Source organism: Lampetra planeri, chromosome 2 (genome assembly GCF_965212315.1).
Source record: "Lampetra planeri chromosome 2, kcLamPlan1.2.h2, whole genome shotgun sequence".
Taxonomy (NCBI): Eukaryota; Metazoa; Chordata; class Hyperoartia; order Petromyzontiformes; family Petromyzontidae; genus Lampetra; species Lampetra planeri.
The window spans coordinates 2,007,799-2,033,742 of NC_136108.1; the positions used below are offsets into that span (position 1 = coordinate 2,007,799).

At 55.0% G+C, this 25,944-nt stretch overlaps 2 protein-coding genes across 2 annotated transcripts in view; both read right to left on the reverse strand.

The window, feature by feature from the left end:
* The window catches only part of LOC144724653 (macrophage mannose receptor 1-like), a 24,984-nt gene extending 22,600 nt beyond the window's left edge, over positions 1–2,384 (reverse strand). The window contains exons 1-2 of the mRNA XM_078603954.1: positions 2,138–2,384; positions 1,566–1,783 (exon numbers count right to left, since the gene is read on the reverse strand). Of these exons, the coding sequence (XP_078460080.1) occupies positions 1,566–1,783; positions 2,138–2,282 (363 nt within the window). The 5' untranslated portion in view covers positions 2,283–2,384. The remainder of the gene's footprint in view (positions 1–1,565; positions 1,784–2,137) is intronic.
* Positions 2,356–25,939, reverse strand: LOC144724663 (C-type mannose receptor 2-like). The gene is made up of 11 exons (XM_078603966.1): positions 25,863–25,939; positions 19,632–19,837; positions 18,580–18,775; positions 15,695–15,868; positions 13,381–13,557; positions 12,306–12,419; positions 11,703–11,861; positions 9,975–10,160; positions 3,760–3,917; positions 3,187–3,294; positions 2,356–2,735 (listed from the first exon to the last, which is right to left on the reverse strand). Exons 1-11 carry the CDS (start codon positions 25,924–25,926, stop codon positions 2,442–2,444), a joined length of 1,836 nt encoding a protein of 611 aa, XP_078460092.1. The 5' UTR covers positions 25,927–25,939; the 3' UTR covers positions 2,356–2,441.
* Between the last annotated feature and the right edge of the window lie 5 nt (positions 25,940–25,944).

Genomic DNA, 25,944 nt, shown 5'->3' on the forward strand with positions numbered 1-25,944 from the left:
GGACACACGGAGAGACACGCGGACACAGACACGCCGACACACGGACAGACACGCGGAACAGACGGACAGACACGCCGACACACGGAGAGACACGCGGATACACGGACACACGGAGAGACACGCGGACACGCGGACACAGACACGCCGACACACGGAGAGACACGCGGATACACGGACACACGGAGAGACACGCGGACACAGACACGCCGACACACGGAGAGACACGCGGATACACGGACACACGGAGAGACACGTGGACACGCGGACACAGACACGCCGACACACGGAGAGACACGTGGATACACGGACACACGGAGAGACACGCGGGTAGATGGACAGACACGCCGACACACGGAGAGACACGTGGATACACGGATACACGGAGAGACACGCGGACACGCGGACAGAGACACGCCGACACACGGAGATACACGCGGGTAGACAGACACACGGAGAGACACACAGACACGCAACACATTAATATGGACGAAATCACCCCGAATGCTGACTTATTAGAGTCTGATTGGCTAGTTAGGAGCTAGTGGGAGAGCTCACGTCTGATTGGCTAGTGAGGAGCTAGTGGTAGAGCTCGCGTCTGATTGGATTAGCCGTGGGAGCAGTGTGTGTTTGACAAGTGAGCTCTGCTCCCGACCTGTCCACCGCTTCCCCTCAGCGCGGCATGGCTACGCGAAGTTTAACGCGCACACAGAGGCACAGACGACTACCCCCCCCCTCGATTTTCCGTAAGCTCGGGCTCCTTTTCACTCTCCTCCGTTCGCTTCCTCAAGTTGTCACGTCGCCAGGCCGGGGAGGGGGGGCGGTGAATAAAAGCGGGCGCTGCTGCCCCGGGCATCCCTCTCGAAGTGGGGGAGGACGATGGGGGGGGGGGGGGACCGAATGAACGTGCAGCCGAAGGTTGGCGGTCGGTATCGGGATGCGCCGTGTGCCAATTGCGGTCCCCTGGCTGAGAAATGTTGATGAGGGTGGCGGTGGCGGTGGAGCCAAAATGTCGCGGTGGCTAGGAGATGTTGACTACCTCGCCTGGTATTCAGGAGGTCGTGGGTTCGATTCCAACCCTGACGCTTGTATATTCAGAACTTGCGCGCTGTCTCTCTCCCCGTGGTCGCGTGGATTTGTTTTATCCTGTTCCTCGGGGTTTTTTTTTTCTCCGCGTTTAGAATAGACATCACGTGTTTAGAGTGTTTGGCTGCTACTACAAAAGTCCACGTGATGATGAGCCACTTCGTTGAGCCATCATTTGTGATAACCCAGAGTCGCTTCTGAAAAAAGAGCTCTATGGCTCAGTGGGCGTTTACCCGGTTAAATAAATACAAACTAACACTCGTCCGTAGGGATTCATCTTCTTGGTTTCGGCCACAACGCAAGCAGCTGTCCTCCTGAGGACGGCTGCTTGCGTTGTGGCCGAAACGTCGTGAGAATTGTTTCATTTTATTATGTTTTATTTTTATTATTTTATTACTTCCCTTCTACGTGACTTTACCGAAAAAACCAAGAAGATGACTCGTCCGTAGTTTTAGTTTCGCGAACGGAAGCGCCGCCGGTACCTGATAGCAGAAGGGGAGGTCGTCCTTGGAGTACCACCCGTCGGCGCAGCGGAGGGGCGTGGTGTCCGTGGTCGTGGGGGTCGGCGAAAAGTGCCCCTCCTCCTCCGTGTCGCCCTGGAGTTTCTTTTCGCACACGAAGCGCGCGGAGAAAGCCGAGCAGTTCCGCACGCTCCAGCGGCCCCCCACCGGGTCCATGGTCACGCAGCCCGTGTCACCGCCTGCGCACGCGCGCGAGTGGGGTCAGAGCCGTTCCCCTAGGGGTGCAGGCGAATCGGGGCAAACGCCCCGGGCCCCGCGCTTTGGGGGGGGGGGGGTGCGGGGGGGGCACACAGTGGGGCTTTCCCCGGGCTCTGACCGTCATCATCGCCGTTGCTGACGATCACGAAATGGACAACGTCATCGTCGTCACGACCGTCATCATCATCAACTGTGCCGGTGTCGGCAGCGTCTTTGATGACACAGTCGTCACCGTCGACAAAGTCGTAACAATTGTCGGCAGTGATCGGCAACATCATTTTCACGAAGGATGATGCCAGCGTCATCGTCAACCTCCTTGCGGTTGCCCGCGTCACCTGGCTGCGCGCGCTCCCAGTGCGTGTAGCCGAGCGCCTCTCCGCTCTCCCAGCGGAACGCGCCGGGACTCCGCGCGTCGCGCAGGCCCAGCCACGCGTGGGCCCCGGGCTCCGCCGCGGCCCCCACGGCCGCGTCCCCGAGCATGCTGTGCACGAAGCCCTGCTCGAAGCTGTCACACGCGCGGGGGGGTGGTAGAGGGACACGTGAAAGAGTCAGGGCGAGGGGGCTGCTCGCCGGTGCGCTGCGTTGTTCGTCGCGATCGAGGCGAATGGCCGGAGCCAGGGGCTGGGGTTAGAACGAGGGCTAGCGCTGAGGCTGATGTGGTAGGGCTGGTGTTAGGAATACGGCTCGTGGTAGTGCTAGGGCTAGTCTTAGAGAGAGTGCTGGTGCATTGGCTAGTGCTGGTGCTAGGGCTAGTGTTGGTGCTAGGGCTAGTGTTGGTGTTGGAGCTAGAGTTGGAGGCAGGGCCTGTACTCGCCTGCTCGTGATGGACACCAGCGTTGCGTTGTGACGACGGCACGCGTTGAAGGCGCCGGTGAACGACTCCGCCTTCTCTGCCCCCACCCAGTAACACGAGTGGGGGCCCATCACCCAGCCCTGGGGGCGGGGGGGGGGGTGCGTGGTTGAAGGGGGGTGGAGGAGTTGGGGGGGGGCGTAGGGGAGGGGGCACGGTGGGGGTAGCAAATTTGTCAAGAATATCGCTGGGTTTGATTTTCCACTAAGCTCATGCTCTACCCTACATCGCAACCACACAAACCATGGCAGCAGGCTCCCCAGTAGCAGTGTGGCGACTGCGGTCATCCAGGACAGCCCGGACAACGTTTAACGCCGCACTGCCCCGGATCCACAAACACGAAGGAGACATCGCGGCGACGATGCACTCCGCTGCTGGCTTGACCGCCTGCATGTGAAATCGTAGTCGATGCTCTCTGCACCGACATCATGGGCCGTACGAGCAAAGGGAAAGACCGATCGATGGTGGTTGTCGTGCTACTGCTGCTGCCGCCCGCTGGTGCCGGTGCAGCTGCTGGCGCGGAGGCGCACGCACCGGCTGGCAGTCGGGGTTGTCCGCGGGGCGCACGCCGTCCGAGATGCTCGGCCTCCTGCACACGTAGCCCTTGGGGAGGTCGCACGGCGCGTCGCTCCAGCGGCGGCTCTGAGAGGAGAGGCGGTGCAAGCACACAACGATCAACGGGTGGCGTAAAGAACACAAAAGACAAAAACACCCCCACCCCCCCCACCCTCGTTACAGCCTTCGCAGACTTTCGGGGCGAGTGCCGCTAGCAAGCAGCACCTATGAAGGCTGGGCACGGGACACTAGGGGGGGGGGGGGGGGCGGCACCACGCGCGAACGACTTTGTCTCCCCAATGCCATTATTCACTACACACCGCACCAGGTACTCATTTAAGGCCGAGTCAACCTAGGAGCGGCCCAGGATCGGTTGAGATAATCAGCCATTGTATTGAATAGAACTCGGGTTGCGAGGTTCGTAGCGCAATGGCGCTAACCGAGACACAGGCCAGACTGTAGAAGTGTCGACAGAAACTGCTGGAGCAGGCAGCACGTGCGAGACACCTGTACGAGATAGGTGTTGTGTGTGGGGGGGGGGGGGAGCAGTACATGTTCCGACAAGTAGACGCAGGTGGCGGGCGAGCGGTCCCCGCGGCTGGGTTGGGAGCGGTCCCAGACCGTGAGGGTCACGGGGCTCCCGTCGGACCACGCAAACGCAGCGCCGGGGCCCGACGCGCTCAGTCCGATCCACAGCAAGGAGTCGTCCTCTGGGTGACAACACCACCACCATCATCACCACAACCACCACCACCGTCACCATCATCGCCGCCACAAGCAACATCACCACGAACGCCAACATTACAATCATCACCACCATCGTCATCACCGCCACCACTGCCAAATTTACCATTATCATTACTATCATCAACATCACCACCACCACAACCACGACCAACATCACCATTATCACCACCACCACCAAAACAGCAACAACCGCCATTCGCCACTAAATGGCGGTGACGTCACCACGGCGCCTGTGCCAGCCAGGGCAGGTGAAGTGTCAAACGTCACTTGCAGGAGGTCACGGGGCAGACCCAGGTTCCATGGGTTGACTGACTGAGATGACTGAAATGACTGGCTGATGCACCACCTGTGTCCCCTACTGTGCCAACCTGCTGTGTTTTAGCCGCCCGGCGCTCTGCTCGTTGTTGTGAGCGTCGCTCCTCTGCCCTTAGTTGTTGCTGGAGGGCGACTGCCTCCAACTGCCCAGTAGCGTCTTTCACGAGCCTCCTCCACAGAGGCCGATCTTGACACCGCTGGTACCAATCATTGGCAAGTCCACAAACGCTTCACGTCCAGTTACACTACATCACTCCATCTCCTATCTAGCCTATGTGCCAGTCGTTTAGCCCCCTCTATCCAGCCGAACAAAATATGTTTAGGCATGCAGTGGCTGGGGATGCGGGCTACATAACCCAGCCAATGCAGCATTGCCTGCCAGAGGAGCTCACCGATGGGACTTTGTCCAGATCTTTCAAGGATTTGTAAGCTCACACAATTCAGCCTGGTTAAACCGAGGATGGATTGTAGGCAGGCCAGCCTAAATGTTTCTAACCGGCCAAGATGTTCCATTAGAGGGGCCCACTTTTCGCTAGTGTAATAAAGGACTCTCTCTCAGATGTGGATCCCGTTGTCCTTTATTGGGTTCGTAGAATCTCCGTACCACGGCGTCTCGCTCAGGCCCGCGTCCCGCTCGACGACCTCTCCACAGCCCTCGGCTGCTCCGTTGTGCAGTCTCCCTGCTGCTCCAATATGCAGTCTCACTGCTGCCCCGTCAGGCAATCTTTGCAGCCACACCGCTGCCCCGCTATCTAGCGTCACTGCTGCCCCGTACACAGCTAGCCTCTCACTGCCCCGTTAGCTCTCTTCGTCTGACACCGATGGCCATCGGTGTCGACGTCTCCCCCCGCGTGGCAACCGCGCCACTCTCTCTCCGTCTTGCCCAGCGTGGCCTCCTCGTGTTTCACTCCGTTTCAACTCCCTCTTCCCCTTCCGGTTCTCCCCCTAAATCCTCTCCCCCACGTGACCCTAACTCCACCCACTCCCCACGTGACCCAGACTCCGCCCCCCCTCAATCCTTGCTCGCATTACACTAGCATAGGGAAGAGAGGCCATGATCGTGTCGAGAAGACCCGAAGCTTCGTGTGGAGCGACAGACCAGGTAGCTTCCACGCAGCGTTACGCAGCTGATGAAAAGATAATGCTGCTCGACTAATTCGGAGTGAGACCTCTGCTGTAAAACTTCTTCCAATATTTGAGGCACCACAACCTCAGCAGGGTCATCCCTACTTTTCCCCGTGATGTTTTCCAGGCTGAGGGATTTGCCCTCCCCCAAGACCTCACAGAAATGCTCAGCAAATCTGAAAACCTGTTCCTGGGGGTCGGAGATCGGATCACCTTTCTTTCCCATAATGATGCTGATAGGTGTGGTGCTGCAAGTTACTTTTTGATGGAGTTAAACAGTCATTTGTGATCGCGGGATAATGGGGCAGACTCCATCTCCTCAGCAACCTGCGCTGCGCTACGAACCTGGCAGCCCGAGTTCGATTCCCGCTCACGGCCAACACCAGTGACGATTATCTGAACCGGTCCTGGGCCTCCCCTAGGTCGACTCAGGCTCAAATGAGTACCTGGTACGGTGTGTAAAACATCGCCACCAGGGAGACAAAGGCGGCCGGGCGTGGTGCTGGCCACCCACCCCCTCGTGTACCGTTCCGGCCTTCAATGGTGCTCGCTAACAGCACTTGCCCCTACAGTCTGTTAAGGCTATGCGGGGATTCTTCTTTGTGTCTGTGTGTGTCTGTGTGTGTGTGTGTCTGTGTCCGGCAAAACAACCTCCTACCTCCTCGCGGTGCCGGATGGGCAACACTGTCGTGGGCAGTGCTGTGGGGGGAGGGCCAATGCCCATTGGCCTCTCCCCTCATGGCGTCTGTGGCCACCACAGTGGCTAAACGGGGGCTCTGGACGGGTGCGAGGGGCTGGTAACCCCTCCACCTTCAATTAACCACCACTAAACTACGAAGTAAACATAGACCTGTAACTAATAAGCTTGTGCCGGAGGCCCCGGGGGGTCAGGCTTTTATGATGTCTCCTGGCCAAACCCCATTTGGCGGAGCCAGGAGATTGAATTTTCACCCTCGGGGCTCCTCCAGAAACAACGAAAAACCATTGCGGATGGCCACGTGGAATGTTCGAACGCTCACTGCGGAGGAGAGGCTGCCACTCCTCTGTCGGGAGCTGGACCGGTACCGTCTGGATCTCTGTGGCATTCAGGAGGTCCGGTGGACAGGTTCTGGATCCTGCCACCATGAGGGGTGGACAGTCCTCTACTCGGGGCAGGAGACTGCCAAACAACAGGGTGTGGCTCTTCTTCTGAACAAAAAAATGAAGGGGGCGTGGGAGCGTGGCGGTGAGGTGTGGGAAGCTGTAAGCCCCAGGATACTTTGGGCTCGCATCCCATCAATCAGAGGCGAGGAATGGTGGTCGTGGTTACTTATGCCCCCACCGAAGACGAACATCCGTGGAGGGATGCAGGCAAAGCCGATGAGTCAGACGCTTTCTATGACCTCCTGTCACAGGTGCTGGCTAAAGTGGCCACTCGGGACAGAGTCATCTTGTTGGGTGACTTCAATGCCCGAGTTGGTCATGATGCTGACACCTGGTCTGGAGTGATTGGAAGGCATGGGCCAGATCAGCTCAATAATAACGGTAGTAGGCTGCTAGATTTCTGTGCAGCCCATGGGCTTGTAATTACCAACACGCTCTTCCGGCATCGGCGCATCCACACAACATCATGGATACATGCCGGGTCCAAGCAAGAACATCTGCTGGACTACATAGTGACGGACCAGCGGATGCGAGCCCATGTCCTTGACACCAGGACCTACCGTGGAGCTGATCTGCCCTCTGACCATCGACTAGTCATCTGTAAGATGCGCCTGCCATTCTTCCACTCCGGTGGTGGGTGTACACCCAGGATCCCATTCCAACCAAAAGTGGCCTGGTCTCAGTTAGCTGATGAAAGTTGCAAGCGAGAATTTCATCATCGCTTGCAGCTGGGGTTGGCATCGTCCCCCACTCCACCTGATGTCGAGGGTAAATGGGCGAGGTTTAAGACTGTGACTCATGCAGCTGCAATGGCTGCTTTGGGTACGCGGTCCAGACCTCCCCAGAAACCCTGGCTGACGGAGGAGGTGTTCAGGTTAATTGAGAAAAAGCGACAGGCCCACTCTCATCGCCTACAGCATCCCACGTCAGAGAATGAGGAGGTTTACCGCAGCCTTCGCTCGGAGGTTCGGAGAGCCGTAAGGCGCTGTAAGGATGGGTGGTGGTCGCGGGTTGCTGATGAGATGGAGTCTGCCTCAGTGGCCCGCGATCACAAATCACTATTTAACTCCATCAAAAAAGTAACCTGCAGCGCCACACCTATTACCATCATTAGAGGAAAAAACGGTGATCCTATCTCCGACCCCCAGGAACAGTTTTGCAGATTTGCTGAGCATTTCTGTGAGGTCCTGGGGGAGGGAAAATCTCTCAGCCAGGAAAACATCATGGCACAAAGTGGGGATAACCCTGCTGAGGCTGCGGTGCCTCAAATATTGGAAGAGGTCACCCCCTGTGAGTGGCTGGCTGAGGTGCCAGCTGTTGAGGAAGTACTGAGGGCGATCCGGAGTCTGAGACCAGGGAAGGCACCGGGCAGAGATGATCTCCCAAGCGAAATGCTGAGGGAGGGTGGCGTTTGTGCACAGACTGCCCTATATGACATCATAACAACAGTCTGGACCACTGGACGGGTTCCGCAGGACTGGAAGGATGCCCTGGTGGTCCCCCTCTTTAAGAAGGGGGACCGTACCGACTGTAACAACTACAGGGGCATCTCACTCCTCAGTGTGCCGGGTAAGGTCCTGGCAAGGATTATTCAACATCGCCTTGCTAGGCACGCTGAGGAGAGGCTTGTGGAGCCCCAATGCGGTTTCAGGAAAGGGCGGTCCTGCACAGATGCCATATTTTCTGTCCGTCTGCTACAGCAGAGGTGTAGGGAATTCCAAAAAGACCTACATCTCTGCTTTATTGACCTGGTCAAGGCCTATGATACCATCAGTAGGACTGGGCTCTGGGTTGTTCTTCGTGCTTTCGGAGTCCCTGACCCTCTGCTCACGATCATTATAGACCTTCATGAGGGTAAGCGGGCCCGGGTAAAACTACGTGGCCGGGAGTCGGAGCCTTTCCCTGTACACCTTGGGGTGCGACAGGGATGTCCTTTGGCTCCCACATTATTTAACATCTATTTCGACTGCGTAGTTCGTGAAGCCTTCAATAGCTGTACCGGGGGAATTTCCATTTGGTACAGATATAATGGGAGGCTGATCGACGCCCGGGTGCGATCAAGGGATGGCTCCCTATTGGTCAACCACGTTATGTATGCCGATGATTTGGTAATAGCTGCTCATTCAGAAGAGGAGTTGGAGACGCTGCTGCTGAGACTGGAGCGTGCCACTAAGAGGTGGGGCCTTACCATCAGCCCCACCAAAACAAAGCACCTGCCTGGGTATTTTGTACCATCGGACACTCCACCCCCACAACTCCCAATTGGTGATGGGGCAGTTGTGGAGAGAGTGGAGAGTTTCCCATACCTGGGCAGTGTGCTTATGACCGGCTCCAGTTTATCAGCAGAGGTCTCACTCCGAATCAGTCGAGCGGCAATATCTTTTCATCGGTTGCGTAACGCTGTGTGGAAGCTACCTGGTCTGTCGCTCCGCACGAAGCTTCAGGTTTTCTCGGCCACGGTCATTCCCTCCCTTCTCTACGCTTGCGAAACGTGGACCCCCCTAGTGGAGCATCTTCGCCGGTTGGAAACATTTAGGCTGGCCTGCCTACGATCCATCCTGGGTTTAACCAGGCTGGATTGTGTGAGGAGCTCACAAGTCCTTGAAAGATCTGGGCAAAGTCCCATCAGTGAGCTCCTCCGGCAGGCAAGGCTGCGTTGGCTGGGTCATGTAGCCCGCATGCCCAGCCACCGCATGCCTAAACAGCTTTTGTTCGGCCGGATCGAGGGGGCTAAACGGGCGCGGCACGGGCTAGAGAAGAGATGGAGTGATGTGGTACAGGAGGACGTGGAGCTGAGTGGACTTGCCGATGACTGGTACCAGCGGTGTCAAGATCGGCCTCAGTGGAGGAGGCTCGTGAAGGACGCTACTGGGCAGTTGGAGGCAGTCGCCCTCCAACAACAACGGAGGGCGGAGGAGCGACGCTCACAACAACGAGCGGAGCGCCGGGTGGCTAAAGCACAGCAAGTTGGTACAGTAGGGGGCACAGGTGGTGCATCAGCCAGTCATCTCGGTCATCTCGGTCAGTCGACCCGTGGCACCTGGGTCTGCCCCGTGACCTCCTGCCAGCGGGCGTTCGACACTTCACGTGGCCTCAAGGTGCACATGGCCTGGCACAAGCGTCGTGGTGACGTCACCGCCACTTAGTGGCGAATGGCGGTTGTTGTTGTGTGTCTGTGTGTGTGTCTGTGTGTGTGTCTGTGTGTTTCTATGTGTGTCTGTGTGTGTCTGTGTGTCTGTGTGTGTGTCTCTATGTGTGTGTGTGTGTGTCTGTGTGTGTGTCCGTGTGTGTATCTCTGTGTGTTTCTATTGTGTCTGTGTGTCTGTGTGTGTGTGTCTGTGTGTGTTTCTATGTGTTTCTATGTGTGTCTGTGTGTGTGTCTGTGTGTCTGTGTGTGTGTCTGTGTGTGTCTGTGTGTGTGTGTATCTGTGTGTTACCGGGCGCGAGTCGCGTGCTCACGAAGTCGTGCTCGTCCTCGCTGCTCACGCGCGCGAGCTCGGCACCGTCGCGCACGCACGCGGCGCGCGCCTCGTGCCACGTGACGAGCGCCGTCGGCTGCGCGCGGAAGCACGCGGCTCCGTGCGCGCTCCAGCCGCGTGGGCACGTGGCGTTGGCGAGCACGGCTGCCACGTATCAGAGGCAACATTGGCATCATCATGAGCATCATCATCATAGGCATCATTCGCATCCTGAGCATCATCAACGTCATAAGCAACATCAGCATCATCGGCATCATGAGCATCATGAGCAGCAGCAGCGCAGCATCGGGGCATCGTTACTATCAGCTCCACCTGTCCGTCTGCGTGTATCTGTCTGTCTTTCCGCCATCCTGTTTAGCTACTTGATTGTCCATCAGTCCGTCTGTCCATCCATCCATCCAAAGAATTGTCAATCCATGTGTTCACATGTCCATCTGTTCACATGTCTATCTGTTCACGTGTCTGTCTGTTCACGTGTCCATCTGTTCACATGTCCATCTGTTCACATGTTTGTCTGTTCACATGTCCATCTGTTCACATGTCTGTTTGTTCACGTGTCTGTTTGTTCACATGTCCATCTGTTCACGTGTCCATCTGTTCACGTGTCCGTCTGTTCACGTGTCCGTCTGTTCACGTGTCCGTCTGTTCACATGTCCATCTGTTCACATGTCTGTCTGTTCACATGTCCATCTGTTCACATGTCTATCTGTTCACGTGTCCGTCTGTTCACATGTCCGTCTGTTCACGTGTCTGTCTGTTCACGTGTCTGTCTGTTCACGTGTCTGTCTGTTCACATGTCTGTCTGTTCACATGTCCATCTGTTCACATGTCTGTCTGTTCACGTGTCCGTCTGTTCACATGTCCATCTGTTTACGTGTCTGTCTGTTCACATGTCCGTCTGTTCACATGTCCATCTGTTCACATGTCTGTCTGTTCACGTGTCCGCCTGTTCACATGTCCATCTGTTCACGTGTCTGTCTGTTCACATGTCCATCTGTTCACGTGTCTGCCTGTTTACATGTCTGTCTGTTCGCATGTCCATCTGTTCACATGTCTGTCTGTTCACGTGTCCGTCTGTTCACATGTCCATCTGTTCACGTGTCTGTCTGTTCACATGTCCGTCTGTTCACGTGTCTGTCTGTTCACGTGTCTGTCTGTTCACATGTCCATCTGTTCACGTGTCTGTCTGTTCACGTGTCTGTCTGTTCACATGTCCGTCTGTTCACGTGTCTATCTGTTCACATGTCTGTTCACGTGTCCGTCTGTTCACATGTCTGTCTGTTCACGTGTCTGTCTGTTCACGTGTCTGTCTGTTCACGTGTCTGCCTGTTTACATCTCCATCTGTTCAGCCGTGCGTCCGTCTGTTTGCCCTTGGGTCCGTTGGTCCGTCCGTCCGCCTGTGCGCCCGTTCGTACGTTCCTTGGTCGACCCGTGCGTCCACGCATCCGTCCGTCTCTCTGCCCCTACGTGCGTCCTCCCTCTCTCTCTCGTACTGACGCCCGTGTGTGCGTCCGTCTGTTTGCCCGTCCGTATGTTTCGTCTGCCTGTCCGTCTATGCGTGCGTCTTCGTGCCCGCGGTTCTGCGTGTCTGTCTGTGTGTCACGCGGGCACACAGACACGTGGTCTGTGTCTGCATGTCTGTGTGTCTGTGTGTCTGCGTGTCTGTGTGTCTGCGTGTCTCTCACGGGGTGGGAGGCTGGGCGCGGTGGCATTGGTCGCTGCTTCGGGCAGGCGCTGGTAGCAGATGTAGGGCAGCTTCTCCGTGCAGCGCACCACCTTCCACAAGCCGTGCGACTCCGGGTTCAATACCCCGCAGCTAGCCTCGTCGTCACTCGTGGGCCGCTCTGGGTGTGACAACAAAGGCATTATCGCCACTACTACTACCATCATCATCAGCATCATTATTACCATCATCATCACTGTCATCACCATCATCATCACCACTACCATCATCGCCATTAGCATCATGATTACCATCATCATCACTGTCATCATCACTACTCTCATCACCACCACCATCATCACCATCATCATAACCACGATAATCATCACCACCAACATCAGTATCATCATAATTACCGTCATCAGCATCATCATCACCATCGTCACCACCATCGCCAAGTACAGCATCATCACATTAATAACATCATCGCATTAATAACAACATCATCATCGTTACCATTCACAGTTGCTCCCATGTGTCCGTGCACCCACACGCCCCCCCCCACATTGCACGCGGCCCCCCCCCCCCACGTCCCCGCCTATCGCTGCCCACCCCAGGGCCTCACCCGACTCCCAGTGCACGCGCGTCAGCGCTCGGCCGTCGCTCCACTGCCACGCGCCCACCGAGTTGAGGCGGTTGAGCCCCATCCAGAAGAGGGAATCCTTTCCCAGCATCGCCCCTGCGGGAGGCAGGGAGGGGAGGCAGCAAGCGGAGGGAGCGATGGCTGGAACTCACTCCTAAATGTAAAACTCGTTTCTTTAGAACCGCTTTGCTTTGTGTGTGTTTCCCCCGGCACCTCCGATTAGCACGGTCGGCTATGTACGGCGCGAAAGAAGTTCAACCTGCATCCATGTACACACGCGTCTGCATGTGTGTTGAACATGTTTCGTACAGCAACACATTGCGTTCTGTGGCTTGCTGATGCCGCTGCCACCTCTGTTCAGGCCATCACGCACTCCTGTCCATCACGTACTCCCCTCCATCACGCACTCCTGTCCATCACGCACTCCCGTCCACAATGCCGACCCCCCTCCCCCCCTAATGTACACATCGCAGTGGTGGGCGACGTTGGCACCACCGAGGGACCAAACGAGGACGAGGCGGTCCGCTTGGACCCCACCGCGTGTCAACATCGCACGGCCGGTGCGGGTTGCCACCTTTGTCGCCGGTGAGAGATGCCAGAGCAGCCCCCCGAGTTCCAGATGGTGCGAGCGGGTGGGCGAGTGAATGAGCGCGGTGCATTTTGAAAGGAGTGAGTGTGAATTAAGTGAAATTCCTAACAAAAAAAATACCGTGATAAATCCGAAAATCGGTTACGCAATATGTTACAATCCGAAAAGGTATCTCTGAATGGAGTTGTGCCTGCATGTGTGGAACGAGTGTGCGGATGTATGTATGTTGATGTATGTATGTTGATGTATGCTGAACTTCTTTCGCACCGTACGTAGCCAACCGTGCTAATCGGAGGATCGACTCATCCTCAAATGAGTACCTGGTGCGGTGCGTGAAAACATCGCCACTTGGGAGACAAAGGCGGCCGGGCGTGGTGCTGGCCACCCACCCCCTCGTGTGCCGTTCTGGCCTTCACAGGTGCTCGCTAACAGCACTTGCCCCTACAGTCTTTGTGCGTGAAGTCTCACCGGCGAAGTAGACGGCCTCGCACTTCCCCTCGACGCTCAACAGCTCTGCGCCCTGCAGAGCGCAGCTTGTGCGCGCCTCGTGCCACGTGAGGCGCGTGCCCTCGTTGACCTGCACGCACGCGCGCGACCCCGCCTCCAACTTCCACAGCTGCGGGCAGCCGCCGTCCTCGGCGGGCTCTGCGGAGGGCACGGGGGGCAGGGCACGGGGGGCAGGGCACGGGGCACGGGGGGCACACGCGGGGAGAAGAACACGCGCGCATGTCAGTGAGTTGGTGTGGGGGTTAAATTTCGATTTAAAGCTTTCGTGACTGCAGGGATTCATCTTCTTGGTTCTTTCGGTAAAGTCACGTAGAATGGAAATAATAAAATAAAACATAATAAAATGTATTATGTTTTATTTTTATTATTTCCATTCTAATAAAACATAATAAATAATAAATATTATAATGTTTCATTTTTTTCCATTCTACGTGACTTTACCGAAAGAACCAAGAAGATCGTGTGGGGGTGTTGAGTTGTGGGGAGCGGTGGTGGAGCGGTTAGCGCTACGCTGCGCTACGGAACCTGTCCGCTCGGGTTCGATTTCCCGCTCACGGCCAACATCGGTGACGATTATCTGAACCGGTCATGGGCCTCCCCTAGGTCGACTCGACCTCAAATGAGTACCCGGTGCGACGCGTAAATATCGCCACTAGGGAGACAAAGGCGGCCGGACGTGGTGCTGGCCACCCACCCCCTCGTGTGCCGTGTCGGCCTTCATAGGTGCTCGCTAACAGCACTCGCCCCAACAGCCTGTTCCAGGCTACTATGGAGGTGAATGAGTAGTTACGTGACTGAGTGTTGTGAATGTGTTTGTTTGAATGAGCGTGATCGAGTTATCAGATGATTGAGTGGGTGGTTTGGTAAGCGTGCGAATGAGTGAGTGTGACGAAGTTGGCGTGTATAATATACAGAGGGGGTGGGGGGGGGTCTTTGTGTTCGTATGACCGAGTCACTGGTTGAGGGGGCAGCTCAGAGGATGCGTGCACGAGAGAGGTTGAGAGAGCGGCTGTGTTGAGGGGTAATTGAATGAATGAGTAATTGAGTGAATTAAGAGTCTTGTGAGTGATTGGGTGTGATTAAACAACTGAGTCAGCGTGTGTTTGAGTGTCTCTCTGCGTGTCTCTGTGTGTCTGCGTGTCTCGCTGTGTCTCTGTGTGTCTGTGTGTCTCGCTGTGTCTCTGTGTGTCTCTGTGTGTTTGAGTGTCTCTCTGCGTGTCTTGCTGTGTCTCTGTGTGTCTGTGTGTCTCGCTGGGTCTCTGTGTGTCTCTGTGTGTTTGAGTGTCTCTCTGCGTGTCCCGCTGTGTCTCTGTGTATATGTGTGTCTCGCTGTGTCTCTGTGTGTTTGAGTGTCTCTCTGCGTGTCTCGCTGTGTCTCTGTGTGCCTCGCTGTGTCTCGCTGTGTCTCTGTCTGTCTGCGTGTCTCGCTGTGTCTATGTGTGTCTCTGTGTGTTTGAGTGTCTCTCTGCGTGTCCCGCTGTCTCTGTGTGTCTGTGTGTCTCGCTGTGTCTCTGTGTGTCTGTGTGTGTTTGAGTGTCTCTCTGCGTGTCTCGCTGTGTCTCTGTGTGTCTCGCTGTGTCTCGCTGTGTCTCTGCGTGTCTCTGTGTGTCTGCGTGTCTCGCTGTGTCTCTGTGTGTCTGTGTCTCGCTGTGTCTCTGTGTGTCTCTGTGTGTTTGAGTTTCTCTCTGTGTGTCTCGCTGTGTCTCTGTGTGTCTCGCTGTGTCTCTGTGTGTCTCTGTGTGTTTGAGTGTCTCTCTGCGTGTCTCGCTGTGTCTCTGTGTGTCTCGCTGTGTCTGTGTGTCTCGCTGTGTCTCTGTGTGTCTGTGTGTGTTTGAGTGTCTCTCTGCGTGTCTCTGTGTGTCTCGCTGTGTCTCGCTGTGTCTCTGCGTGTCTCTGTGTGTCTGCGTGTCTCGCTGTGTCTCTGTGTGTCTGTGTCTCGCTGTGTCTCTGTGTGTCTCTGTGTGTTTGAGTTTCTCTCTGTGTGTCTCGCTGTGTCTCTGTGTGTCTCGCTGTGTCTCTGTGTGTCTCTGTGTGTTTGAGTGTCTCTCTGCGTGTCTCGCTGTGTCTCTGTGTGTCTCGCTGTGTCTGTGTGTCTCGCTGTGTCTCTGTGTGTCTGTGTGTGTTTGAGTGTCTCTCTACGTGTCTCGCTGTGTCTCTGTGTGTCTCGCTGTGTCTCTGCGTGTCTCTGTGTGTCTGCGTGTCTCGCTGTGTGTTTGAGTGTCTCTCTGCGTGTCTCTGTGCTCCGAGTGAGCGGGCCGCTCCGCTCGGCACTCACGCGCCGTCGGGCAGTATCCCCACAGCTCGTCCTGGTCGTAGTCGGGCGTCGTGGCGCACCACGGCAGCCCCGTGCGGCTTTCCACGGTCGTGCAGCCCACGTACCACGTGCCCTTGTACCGGTAGGGCAGGTGGCAGGGCTGCCCGTGGCCCGTGCCGAACAGCGTGGACACCGCTGTCACGGGCGAGACGGCAACCGACAGACGCGCAGAGACATTCAACATTTAAGCGAGAGAGAGAGGGGGGGTGTAAGGGGGTCGGGGGTTTGGGGGACCCGGGGCCAGCGATTTGATTTCACGCGGCCCCCGTGGTTTTTGATGTTTTGTCGATGGCAGCAGCAAAAGGCGACTCGAGCCGCGCCAATCGGACACGCAGGATCCCAGACGTCGTCGTTGGCCAAAGCCGTTGATGCGGTCCTGCTAATGAGCAATGATTGCCACCTACTGCACATGTACCCCCACCCACAGCCCCCACCCCACCTACCCACAGCCTCCACCCACAGCCCCCACCACACCTACCCACAGCCTCCACCCACACGGGGGGCGGGGGTAGGAGGGGAGGGGCACGGGAGGGGGCTGCACATGGAGGGGGCTCTTCGCCCGAGATTGAAGGCACCTCGTGGTAAATTAGCGGTAGATTTAAGGGATTACATCTTGAATCATTGCCTCACTTGATACAGCTAATCTGGCTGTGACGGTCCCACCTGATGACGGAGACTTGTGTTGCCTCCGAAACGTCGTGATTTTTGTTTTTATTTTTTTATTTTATTTTACTTTCTACGTGACTTTACCGAAAAAACCTAAGAAGATGATTCCTTGCAGTCACGAAAGCTTCAAATCTAGAATTAGATTTAAAGTGCTTTACAACATTAGTACCACCGGTAAATGTACGGTAGAGCTACTTAGGGTCGCCGCGGTGGCGAGATGTTATCTCAGGAGGTCGTGGGTCTGATCCCGACCCTGACGCCTGCTGCTGTATTTATTTGGACTTTGCGTGTCTCTCCCTCTCCACGTGGTCGCGTGGATTTCCCTCCGGGACCTGCGGTGTTTCCCTCCACAGTTAGAATCAACAAGGCTGCTGCTATACATTTCCACGTGATGATTTGTGATAGCCAGTGCCGCTTCTGAAGACGTAGCTAAGTGGGTCTTACCAAGTCAAATAAGAACAATAGTTTAATAGTTTAGTCGGTAACCAATGCCAGGAGCCCACCGCGTCACCAACGATCTCTGCCCTCCGCCAGATCCAGCAGCAGCTGATGCTTCTCATGATAAAAGTGTGTTGGGTTAGATCGCGTGCATCTAAATGTGTCGTTCACCCAGACACCGCACGACGCAGCCAATTTGTGGGCTTACTCTCCAACACAACGGCGGTTGTGGTGCTGAAGCAGAAACTAAGTGGCACGTTCTGTTTACGTGACTGCAGATATTGTGGTCTATGTAAACATGACTCCTTGTAAAAAAAGATGTCAGTTTTGTTGCCAGATAGAAGGGTAAAAAAAAACAATTATCATATTTTTTACTGGCAAATGAGGTTCCAATGGTACGTGACGTGTTGTTTACGTGACGTTCTGTTTACGTGACGTGTTGTTTACGCGACGTTCTGTTTACGTGACGTGTTGTTTACGTGACGTGTTGTTTACGTGACGTTTTGTTTACGCAACGTTCTGTTTACGTGACGTTGTTTACGTGACGTGTTGTTTACGTGACGTTCTGTTTACGCGACGTTCTGTTTACGTGACGTTCTGTTTACGCGACGTGTTGTTTACGCGACGTGTTGTTTACGCGACGTTCTGTTTACGTGACGTGTTGTTTACGTGACGTGTTGTTTACGCGACGTTCTGTTTACGTGACGTGTTGTTTACGTGACAAACCTTACTGATTGGCTGTGTTGGGTGGCGGTGGGTCAAACGACACATTTATATATTTACGCGATATAACCCCAAAACACCTCTATCATGGCTGGTTGTCGTTGGCGACTTAGGGGCCGTCCATAAATGACGTCACGCGATTTTGGACAATTTTTGACCCCTCCCCCCTCGTCACACGGCGTCACAAAGTCAGACCCCCCCTCAAATATGACGTCAAAAAGCTCTGCCCTCCCCCCCAAAAAAAATGCTTCAAATCGCTTTAAACTATTGTCATTGTAGTGCGTATTTAATGTGCCGCTGCACTTTGATGTTGTAGGAGAAAACATTTATTAAAAAGTCTATTTAATTAAGTAGAACGTGTTGTCTATATTTATTTAAAGTTGCGCATTTTGATGTGACGTCACATTTCACCCCCCCCCCCCTCGTCACACATCGTCACAAATGTCTGACCCCCCCCCCCCCTAGGTGCGTGACGTCATTTATGGACGGCCCCCTAGCGGTTCCATCCTGAAGCAGGAGATTAGTGCTGGATACAGCGGTCGCATTTGCGAATGTGATTTGTAACTTTGATCATTACCCGTGTATCGATAGTTCAATGTCCATGTGGCCATTGTATCGAGACGACTACAGCTGCTGTGTGGCGTTATCTTGGTGTGGTCTGGGACCCATTGTTGTTGTTGTTGCTGTTGTTGTTGCTGTTGTTGTTGCTGTACTTGCTGCCTTGCCCAAGCTTGACAAAGCGGACTTCGTTAAACTTTATTTATTCAGTATTTATATTTCGTGACTTTCTTACCATTTTTTTCCAGTTCGCACTCCTATCGCTTTTTGTTGTCGTGCGGTTTGCCATTCTAACTCGCTGACCGCGCCCGTACTGGGCATCTGTGGAAACAAGAGCATCATAGCTCATCGGATTCCACGCGCTGCAGTCTCATTAACGTGTTTTGTTGATGATTCTGAGCTGCGGTTGGCAGCGATGGGCCGTGGTTGTGCGGGTTGGGGGAGGTTGGTCAAACACCCACGTTGATGCTTGACGCTGCACGGAGTCTCCTCCGAGCCATGGATCCTCCAGCTGATGCCCCCTGTGCGGCCCAGCGACAGCTGCCCGCTCTGTATCGTCAGGGACAGCACTTGCTTTTTGGCCGCCATCAGCTCGCTGTCGCGACACTGCCACTGCTGCTGGCTCTCCTGGGACGCAGAGCACCGCTCCACCGACACCTACACGCAGCGGCAGCAGCGGCGATGTCGTCATTTGTATTGTCATCAACAGCAGCAACGTCCATCATTGTCACAGTCATCATGATTATTATCAGTAGCAGCAAGAACAGAAGCAACGTCATCGCCTCCGTCACCGTCAGTGGCAGCAGCGTCAGTGTCATAATCACCGCCGTGACCACGGGGCTGCTACAGCTGATGGCTCTCCTCGAGAGGATGTAAGGCCACGTGGTTGTGAGAGTGAAACTGAAAAGAGTGGTCCCTGCAGGCAGAGCCTTCCCCACGGACACGGCGAGTCGGGGCGGCCGCCCTGGGCCCCGCGCTTTGGGAAGCGGGGGGGGGGGGGGCGCTTCGACTTTACGGTGTCAGATGTCATACTTCAGATTTAGTTTGAAGGCGTCGGGGGTATGGGGGGGGGCACCGTGCCGAGGAGGACTCCATCTCGACCTTCGCCCTGCTGCCACTGACGCCAACAAAGATCCCCCGTATAGCCTTAACAGACTGTCGGGGCAAGTGCTGTTAGCGAGCACCTATGAAGGCCGGAACGGTACACGAGGGGGTGGGTGGCCAGCACCACACCCGACCGCCTTTGTCTCCCCAGTGGCGATGTTTACACACCACACCAGGTACTCATTTCAGGCTGAGTCGACCTAGGGGAGGCCCAGGACCGGTTAAGATAATCGTCACTGGTGTTGGCCGTGAGCGGGAATCGAACCCGGGTCGCCAGGTTCATAGCGCAGCGTAGCGCTAACCGCTACACTACCGCTCCCCACCACCACTAACGCAAAAACATCGTCATCGCCGCCTTCCTCCTGCCAGTTTCTCCACCCCCCTCGCCCCCCTCCCTCCGTTCACTTACAGCCGCGCTCTTCTTGAGCGCCGTGGCGGTGAGGCAGAGGCCTCGATCCTCGGGGGTCTGGGACGCGCTCATGAGGTTCTCGGTGGAGCCCCAGAGCCAGTGCTGTCCCGTGACCTTGGGGTCACACGGCGCCAACTTGAGCGCTCCACTCTGCACGGTCAGGCATTGGCCACCCGCCTTGTTCTCCAGGAGGAAGGTGATTGGCTCTAGAGGCGACAGAAAGGAACAGGAAGACGACGGCAGCGGGTTATCGTGTGGAAGCGAGGCTCCATCGCTCACGCGGTATTCTCTGCAGGACGCTGCTAGGCATGGTGTAAAGTACCGAGTATTGTTTGGCGTAAGGCACTACCACTAGAGTGCAAACCATAATAATAATATAGTACAATATACACAATTACCAATAATCTATGTATATCATTATCATACCATATCTTCCTAGAATCCTAATGCACGTGTTTTTGCACACCGCCAAAAAGACAAAGATCCCCCGTGTAGCCTTAAGAAACTGTTGGGGAAAGCGCAGTTAGTGAGCAGCACCTATGAAGACCGGGCTACGGCACCACGCCCGTCCGCCTTTATCTCTCGAGTGGCGATGTTTGTTTTTACTCGCCAGCACCAGGTACTCATTTGAGGCTCAGTTGGCCTCGGGGAAGGCCAGGATCGGTGCAGATAATCTCGCCACTGGTGCTGGCGGTGAGCGGGAATCGAACTCTGGTCAAAGCGTTCCGGACTGTTCCGGCTGAAGTAAAAAAAAAACTTACGTGGAAGGAATCAGGCGCAGTGGCAAGTCATCTCGGGTTTGAGGCTGAGCGAAGCAGCAGCAGCAGCAGCAGCGATAGTGGCCGCTCAGAGAACGAGAACCACAGAGAAGTTCGTTGGGCCACATCGCAACTATTTTTGGTTTTCTTGTGCCAGGTTGAGACCCACTGAGCAATGTAGTTATATTTTTTATTAGAAGTGCCCTGCCCACAAACGATAGCGAAACGAAGTGGCTTATCATCACTTGGACATGTATAGCGGCAAAATGCTCTAAACGCACATTGTTGATTCTACATGTGGAGGGAAAAACCGGAGGACCCGGAGAAAAATCCACGCGACCACAGAGAGAGAGAGAGACACCGCAAACTCCAAATAAACAGCAGGGGTCAGGGTCGGGATGGAACTCCATCTCGCCACCGCGGCGCCCCTAAATACCGCAAACTTCCGTAAATGTATCAGTCCTACTGATGTTGTAAAGAACCTCAAATCTACAGCTAATTTACCGCGAAGTAACTCTGTGTGCAACCCCCTCCCTGCACCCCCCTGCTCCCCTCCCCCCTCCCCCGTGCCCCCCCCCCCCTCCGCACGACCTCCTGTATACCAGGCGAGGTAGTTAACATCACCACCACCTTCTTGGTTCTTTCGGTAAAGTCACGTAGAAGGGAAATAATAAAATAATAAAAATAAAACATAATAAAATACAATTCTCACGACGTTTCGGCCACAACGCAAGCAGCCGTCCTCAGGTGAAGAACAGGTCTGTCGGAAAGACAGCGTCTGAATGAACACCAACAAGCTTGGCAGCGTATATTTAAGCTGGGTTAGGGGAGGAAGGGCGCCTTGACAAAGGAATTTGCATATCAACAGAGGAATTTATCATATTTATGGAAAATGCAGATATGGGATTAGTCACTACTTGTGGAATGCGTAGGAGGTGGGGGGGAGTCATATTATGCCCGTGCATTATGTTTACACTTTACCGAAAGAACCAAGAAGATGAATCCCTGCAGTCACGAAAGCTTTACATCGAAAATCACCACCACCGTGGTGCCCCTTCAAAATAATGAGCGTGTCAACTGGTAACGCTCAGCCGCACAGTCTTCACTCGCCGTCGTAGAGAGAGAGGAGGAGGAGGAACGACAGACGAGCATGAAGGCAGCAGCAGCAGCAGCCATGCAGCGGTGATCCGGCGCAACCACAATAAATGCCCAAGTTCTGCGGTCCCCTATGCATGAAAGTGTTATCGGCCAATTCACGCGTGTTTATGCATGTGAGAGGACGACACCGGAGCGCCCGATGGCAAGCCCATGTATGCGAGGGGGCAACCCTCTATCCCATACAGATGGAACAGGTGGAGTCCACATTTTTGCCATGCAGCCTTCTCCTGATGCATCACGGTGATGACACCTCGTCAACGCAGCGTCTGTGTGCGATCCACAAACTCTGGCTGCTGCCTCCACAGTGCTGGATTACGGGCAGCCACGTGCACAACCGCTGTTGATGACGTGACTTAACCGAAAGAACCAAAGAATAATTCCTGCAGTCACGAAAGCTCCAAAAATTAAGATTGATGACGATGAGTTTATAATTCGCTTCATTTGTCTGCTACGTCTGTCAATGTGAAAGACCCAACGCGGAAGATCCCCCGTGGGTTTTTGATCTTCCACGAGGCTCGCGGTCCACCCTGAACCGCACCCGGTGCACAAATCACGGCAGATGCGGATACCCGATGCACAAATCGCGGTGCGACTGTGGCCATCCAGAACAGAGGCCGTACAACGTGCAAGGACGCGATGCCCCGATCCACAAACACGAAGTCGACATCGCAGCGGCGCACTCCGCTGCCCCTGACGCGGTTATCGGACTTGACCACCTGATTGTGAAATCGTAGTCGCTGCTCTGCATCGACATCAGCAGCCGTGCGACAAGAAAATGATGAATTGGCCTTCGAACTGTGAGTCGGGACCTCTTGACCAGAGCAGAATGCCCGGGCGGATGCAGTGACAACAATAGCCCTTTGTGTGCCCAGGAAAGCCTCCCCGAGTCTCAAGATTACTCTTCGTGAGACTCCTGCGCCACTGGGATGTTTGACCATTTCCTACATTATTGTGTGCGGGCGTGCGCGTGGAGTGGTGGGGTAGTGGTTAGCGCTGCGAGTTCGATTCCCGCTCACGGACAACACCGGTGACGATTTCCTGAATCGTTCCTGGGTCTCCCCTAGGTCGGCTAAGCGTCAAATGAGTAGCTGGTGCGGTGTGTAAACATCGCCACTGGGGATACAAAGGCGGCCGGGCGTGGTGCTGGCCCCTTCGTGTGCCGTGTCGGCCTCCATAGGTGCTACTCACTAACAGCACTTGCCCCTACAGTCTGATAGAGGCTACGCGGGGGATCTTTATCCGTGTGTGTGTGTTTCTACTCGAACACAAACACACGCGTGTGAAGTTAAGAGGAAGGGATCTCGTCGTCTTTTCACAAGAGTAGACGGACCCGCCCTTCCTCTGACTTCCCCTGATCCCCTATCCCCTCCCACCTCTGCTCCCCCCCCCGCCCCCCTATCGCTGACCCCCCCTCCTCCTACCACCAACCCCCTCGCTTCCTCTGAAATCGCTCCCCCGCGAGCTTCCTCTGCAAACAATGAGTCGCGCAGAGCTTCGTAGGCACCCACGCACCGTGCCTCCTCCTCATCCTCATCCCCACCTTGTCTATGAATCAAGTGTTCTAGGTCCACCACCATCAGCAGCCATTATCTATCCACTGCTCGATGAAGGCCTTGTCCCTCCCGCGCCTCTTGAAATTCAATGCAGGGGCCGTTGTTCTGTTGTGCCTGCGGCATGGGTTGAAGCTCCAAAATTAAGATTGATGGGTTGAAGCGTTTGTAAATTGACACGGGGTTAACGCAGCACGGGTTCAACTTATGTGGGCGGCTTAGGGAGGTCATCATCCAGCGGTGGATAGATGATAGATTGTGGCTGCTGCCGCTCAGGATGACTGAGTGAGAACGGAGTACGAGGGCAGCAACAGGAGCGCGTGGAATGGTGGTGTCGGCTCATGCGACACCACCATTCCACAGCAGAATCAGAATAACAGTTATGTTTTGCAGATGTCCAGTCGGGGCACGGGGTTAGAACGTCACAACAAACAAACGATACAAAAACACGCTAGGAGCGCAAAGTACAAGAAAGGTAAACAAATCACAATAAAAAATATACAAATAAAACTAAACTATTGTTTTTCTCCATTGGAACCTCATTTGCTTACCCTGAGCTATCACACTCTGATGGTGCATTGTCTTTGAGTTGTGCGCCTTTTGGTGTCAGCTGGTTCAACCCATGTGAGACTAGGCTCTGAGGAAAGCTGCCGCGGGTGTGGACCAATCAACTTCAAGGACAGTGCATACATTATCAGAGTTATGTTTTTTGTTTGCATTCCGACTGCAGGTATTGTGGTCTATGCAAACATGACTCCTTGTAAAAAAAGGTGTCAGTTTTGTTGCCAGATAATTATCATATTGTTTACCTATCCAGGTAAGGTCCACTGAGCTATGAGCTTCTTTTTCAGAAGCGACCTGGGCGCCAATGGCAGCTCAAACGAAGTGGCTCGTCACGTGGACATTTGCATCAGCAAAATCATCGAAACGCCTGGATGTTGAGTCTTAATGTGTAGGGGAACACCCCAGGAGGCGTTGGTGGAGCGGAGAGGTCGTGCTTCGAACACTGTGCAGTGAACTCAGCTGGTCCCAGGTTCGATTCCAGGCCACGGCTAACTTCAGCAATGTCTGAACCGGTCCGTCCTGGGTTCTTCTCGCACCCCCCCCCATGCCCGGCACTGATCAGTCGTGGTAAAGTATGGTGACGCACACACAGAGTCAACCAAAGTCTAAAGGCATCTGCTGCGAAAAGTCTTCATATCAGCAGTAGATAGACAAATTAATAATTTTGTAAAAGAAAAAAAATTGTAACGTTTAGGGCTAGATGGTGCAATGCAATCATTGTCTCTTCTGCGGCCGCAAAAGATATCTTTGATTCATCCGGCAAAGCCTCGTCCGAGCCCTAATGACTCGTTTCAGGAGAATCTCGCAGTGGAATGTTTTGGCCACTTTTGCAGTCCAACACTCGGCCCTCTCTGCTTCCTCCCTCGCACTGCCCGACTTTGTAATTTCCTCTTCTCCCACCGCCGCCCCCAGCTCTTATCACGACGACCTTGCTCCACTCCAGAAACGCGCCGACCCTCCACCGTCACACAGTGACTTGCAGGGCCGTTTCCTTCTGGCCGCTCGGCGTATCGGAGGCTTACTGGCGCCCGTGTCACGCACGCAGTGAACGCGACAGGGTTGGCGGATCACACACAGACGCGGTGACCATTCCCCTCCCGTTTGGGCGTCCAGGAGACGTAGCCGGGCTCGCCATGAGAAGGCAGTGCACGCCAATGTGAACGCCACGAACATCTGATCCATCTGTACGGCATATGCACGTTTGTTGAACTCCTTTCGCACCGGACCAAACGGAGGTGCAGAGAGCCATCGAGTGTTCACCCCTCGCATCCGCGAGTTGTCGCCGGGAACTCCGGTTTCCACCCACGTGCATGGACGCTCATTAATTGGTCGATAACACCTTAATATACAGAGGGGATCGCAGAGCTTGGCCGACTGTTGGCCATGCCGGGTCACCGCCGCGGCTGCTGCTGCTGCCCTCCCCGCTCGCCTGTGGCTCCTCCTCCGGGCCGTGTCCGAGTCGTCCTCTCTCGACGAGAGCGATGTGCGTACGTACGTTGAACTTCTTCCGCACCGTACGTAGCCAACCGTGCTCATCGGAGGTGGCACAGCGTTACGAGGTGAAATCATGAAAGCGAAACGCGGGAGTGGGGTGTTATTTGTCGGATGGGTGAGAAAATCTGAGTACCTGGAGGAAGCTCACCACACATACGAGGCTAAAACTAAACTTTTAATTTTAGGTGAGGCCCACTGAGCTATACAGCTCTTCTTTCGGAAGCGATCTGGCCACAAACGACAGCACGACGACGTAGCTTCATCACGTGGACATGCACAGCCGACAAAGACTCTAAACGAGTGACGTTGATTCTAAATGTTGAGGGGAAAAGCGGAGGACCCGGAGAAAAATCCACGCGACCACGTGGAGAGAGAGAGAGAGAAACGCAAACTCCACATGCACAGCAGGCGTCAGGGGGTCGGGATGTAACTCACGACCTCCTGTACACCAGGCGAGGTAGTTAACATCTCGCCACCACGGCACCCTAAACACTCAACGATCCGCATCGACGGCTTCATTCTCGAGCCCACTTGCTGTGCTGCCATCCACTGAGGCGAGGCAACCACTCCGCCCAGCGGATTGATGGCGGTGGTGGTGGTGAGGAAGGGGAGGGGGGGTGATGGAAGATGATTTCACAAATCTTTACGTGATCCACCAACCCTTTGCTTTCGCAGAGATCGCGATCCACAGCGCGCGCGCGCCTTACCTGTCTGGGGGGCAGCTTGCGACACCAGGTGGGCGAGGAGGAGCACACGCAGGAGGGGGGCCATCGCGAGGTTTGGGGGGGG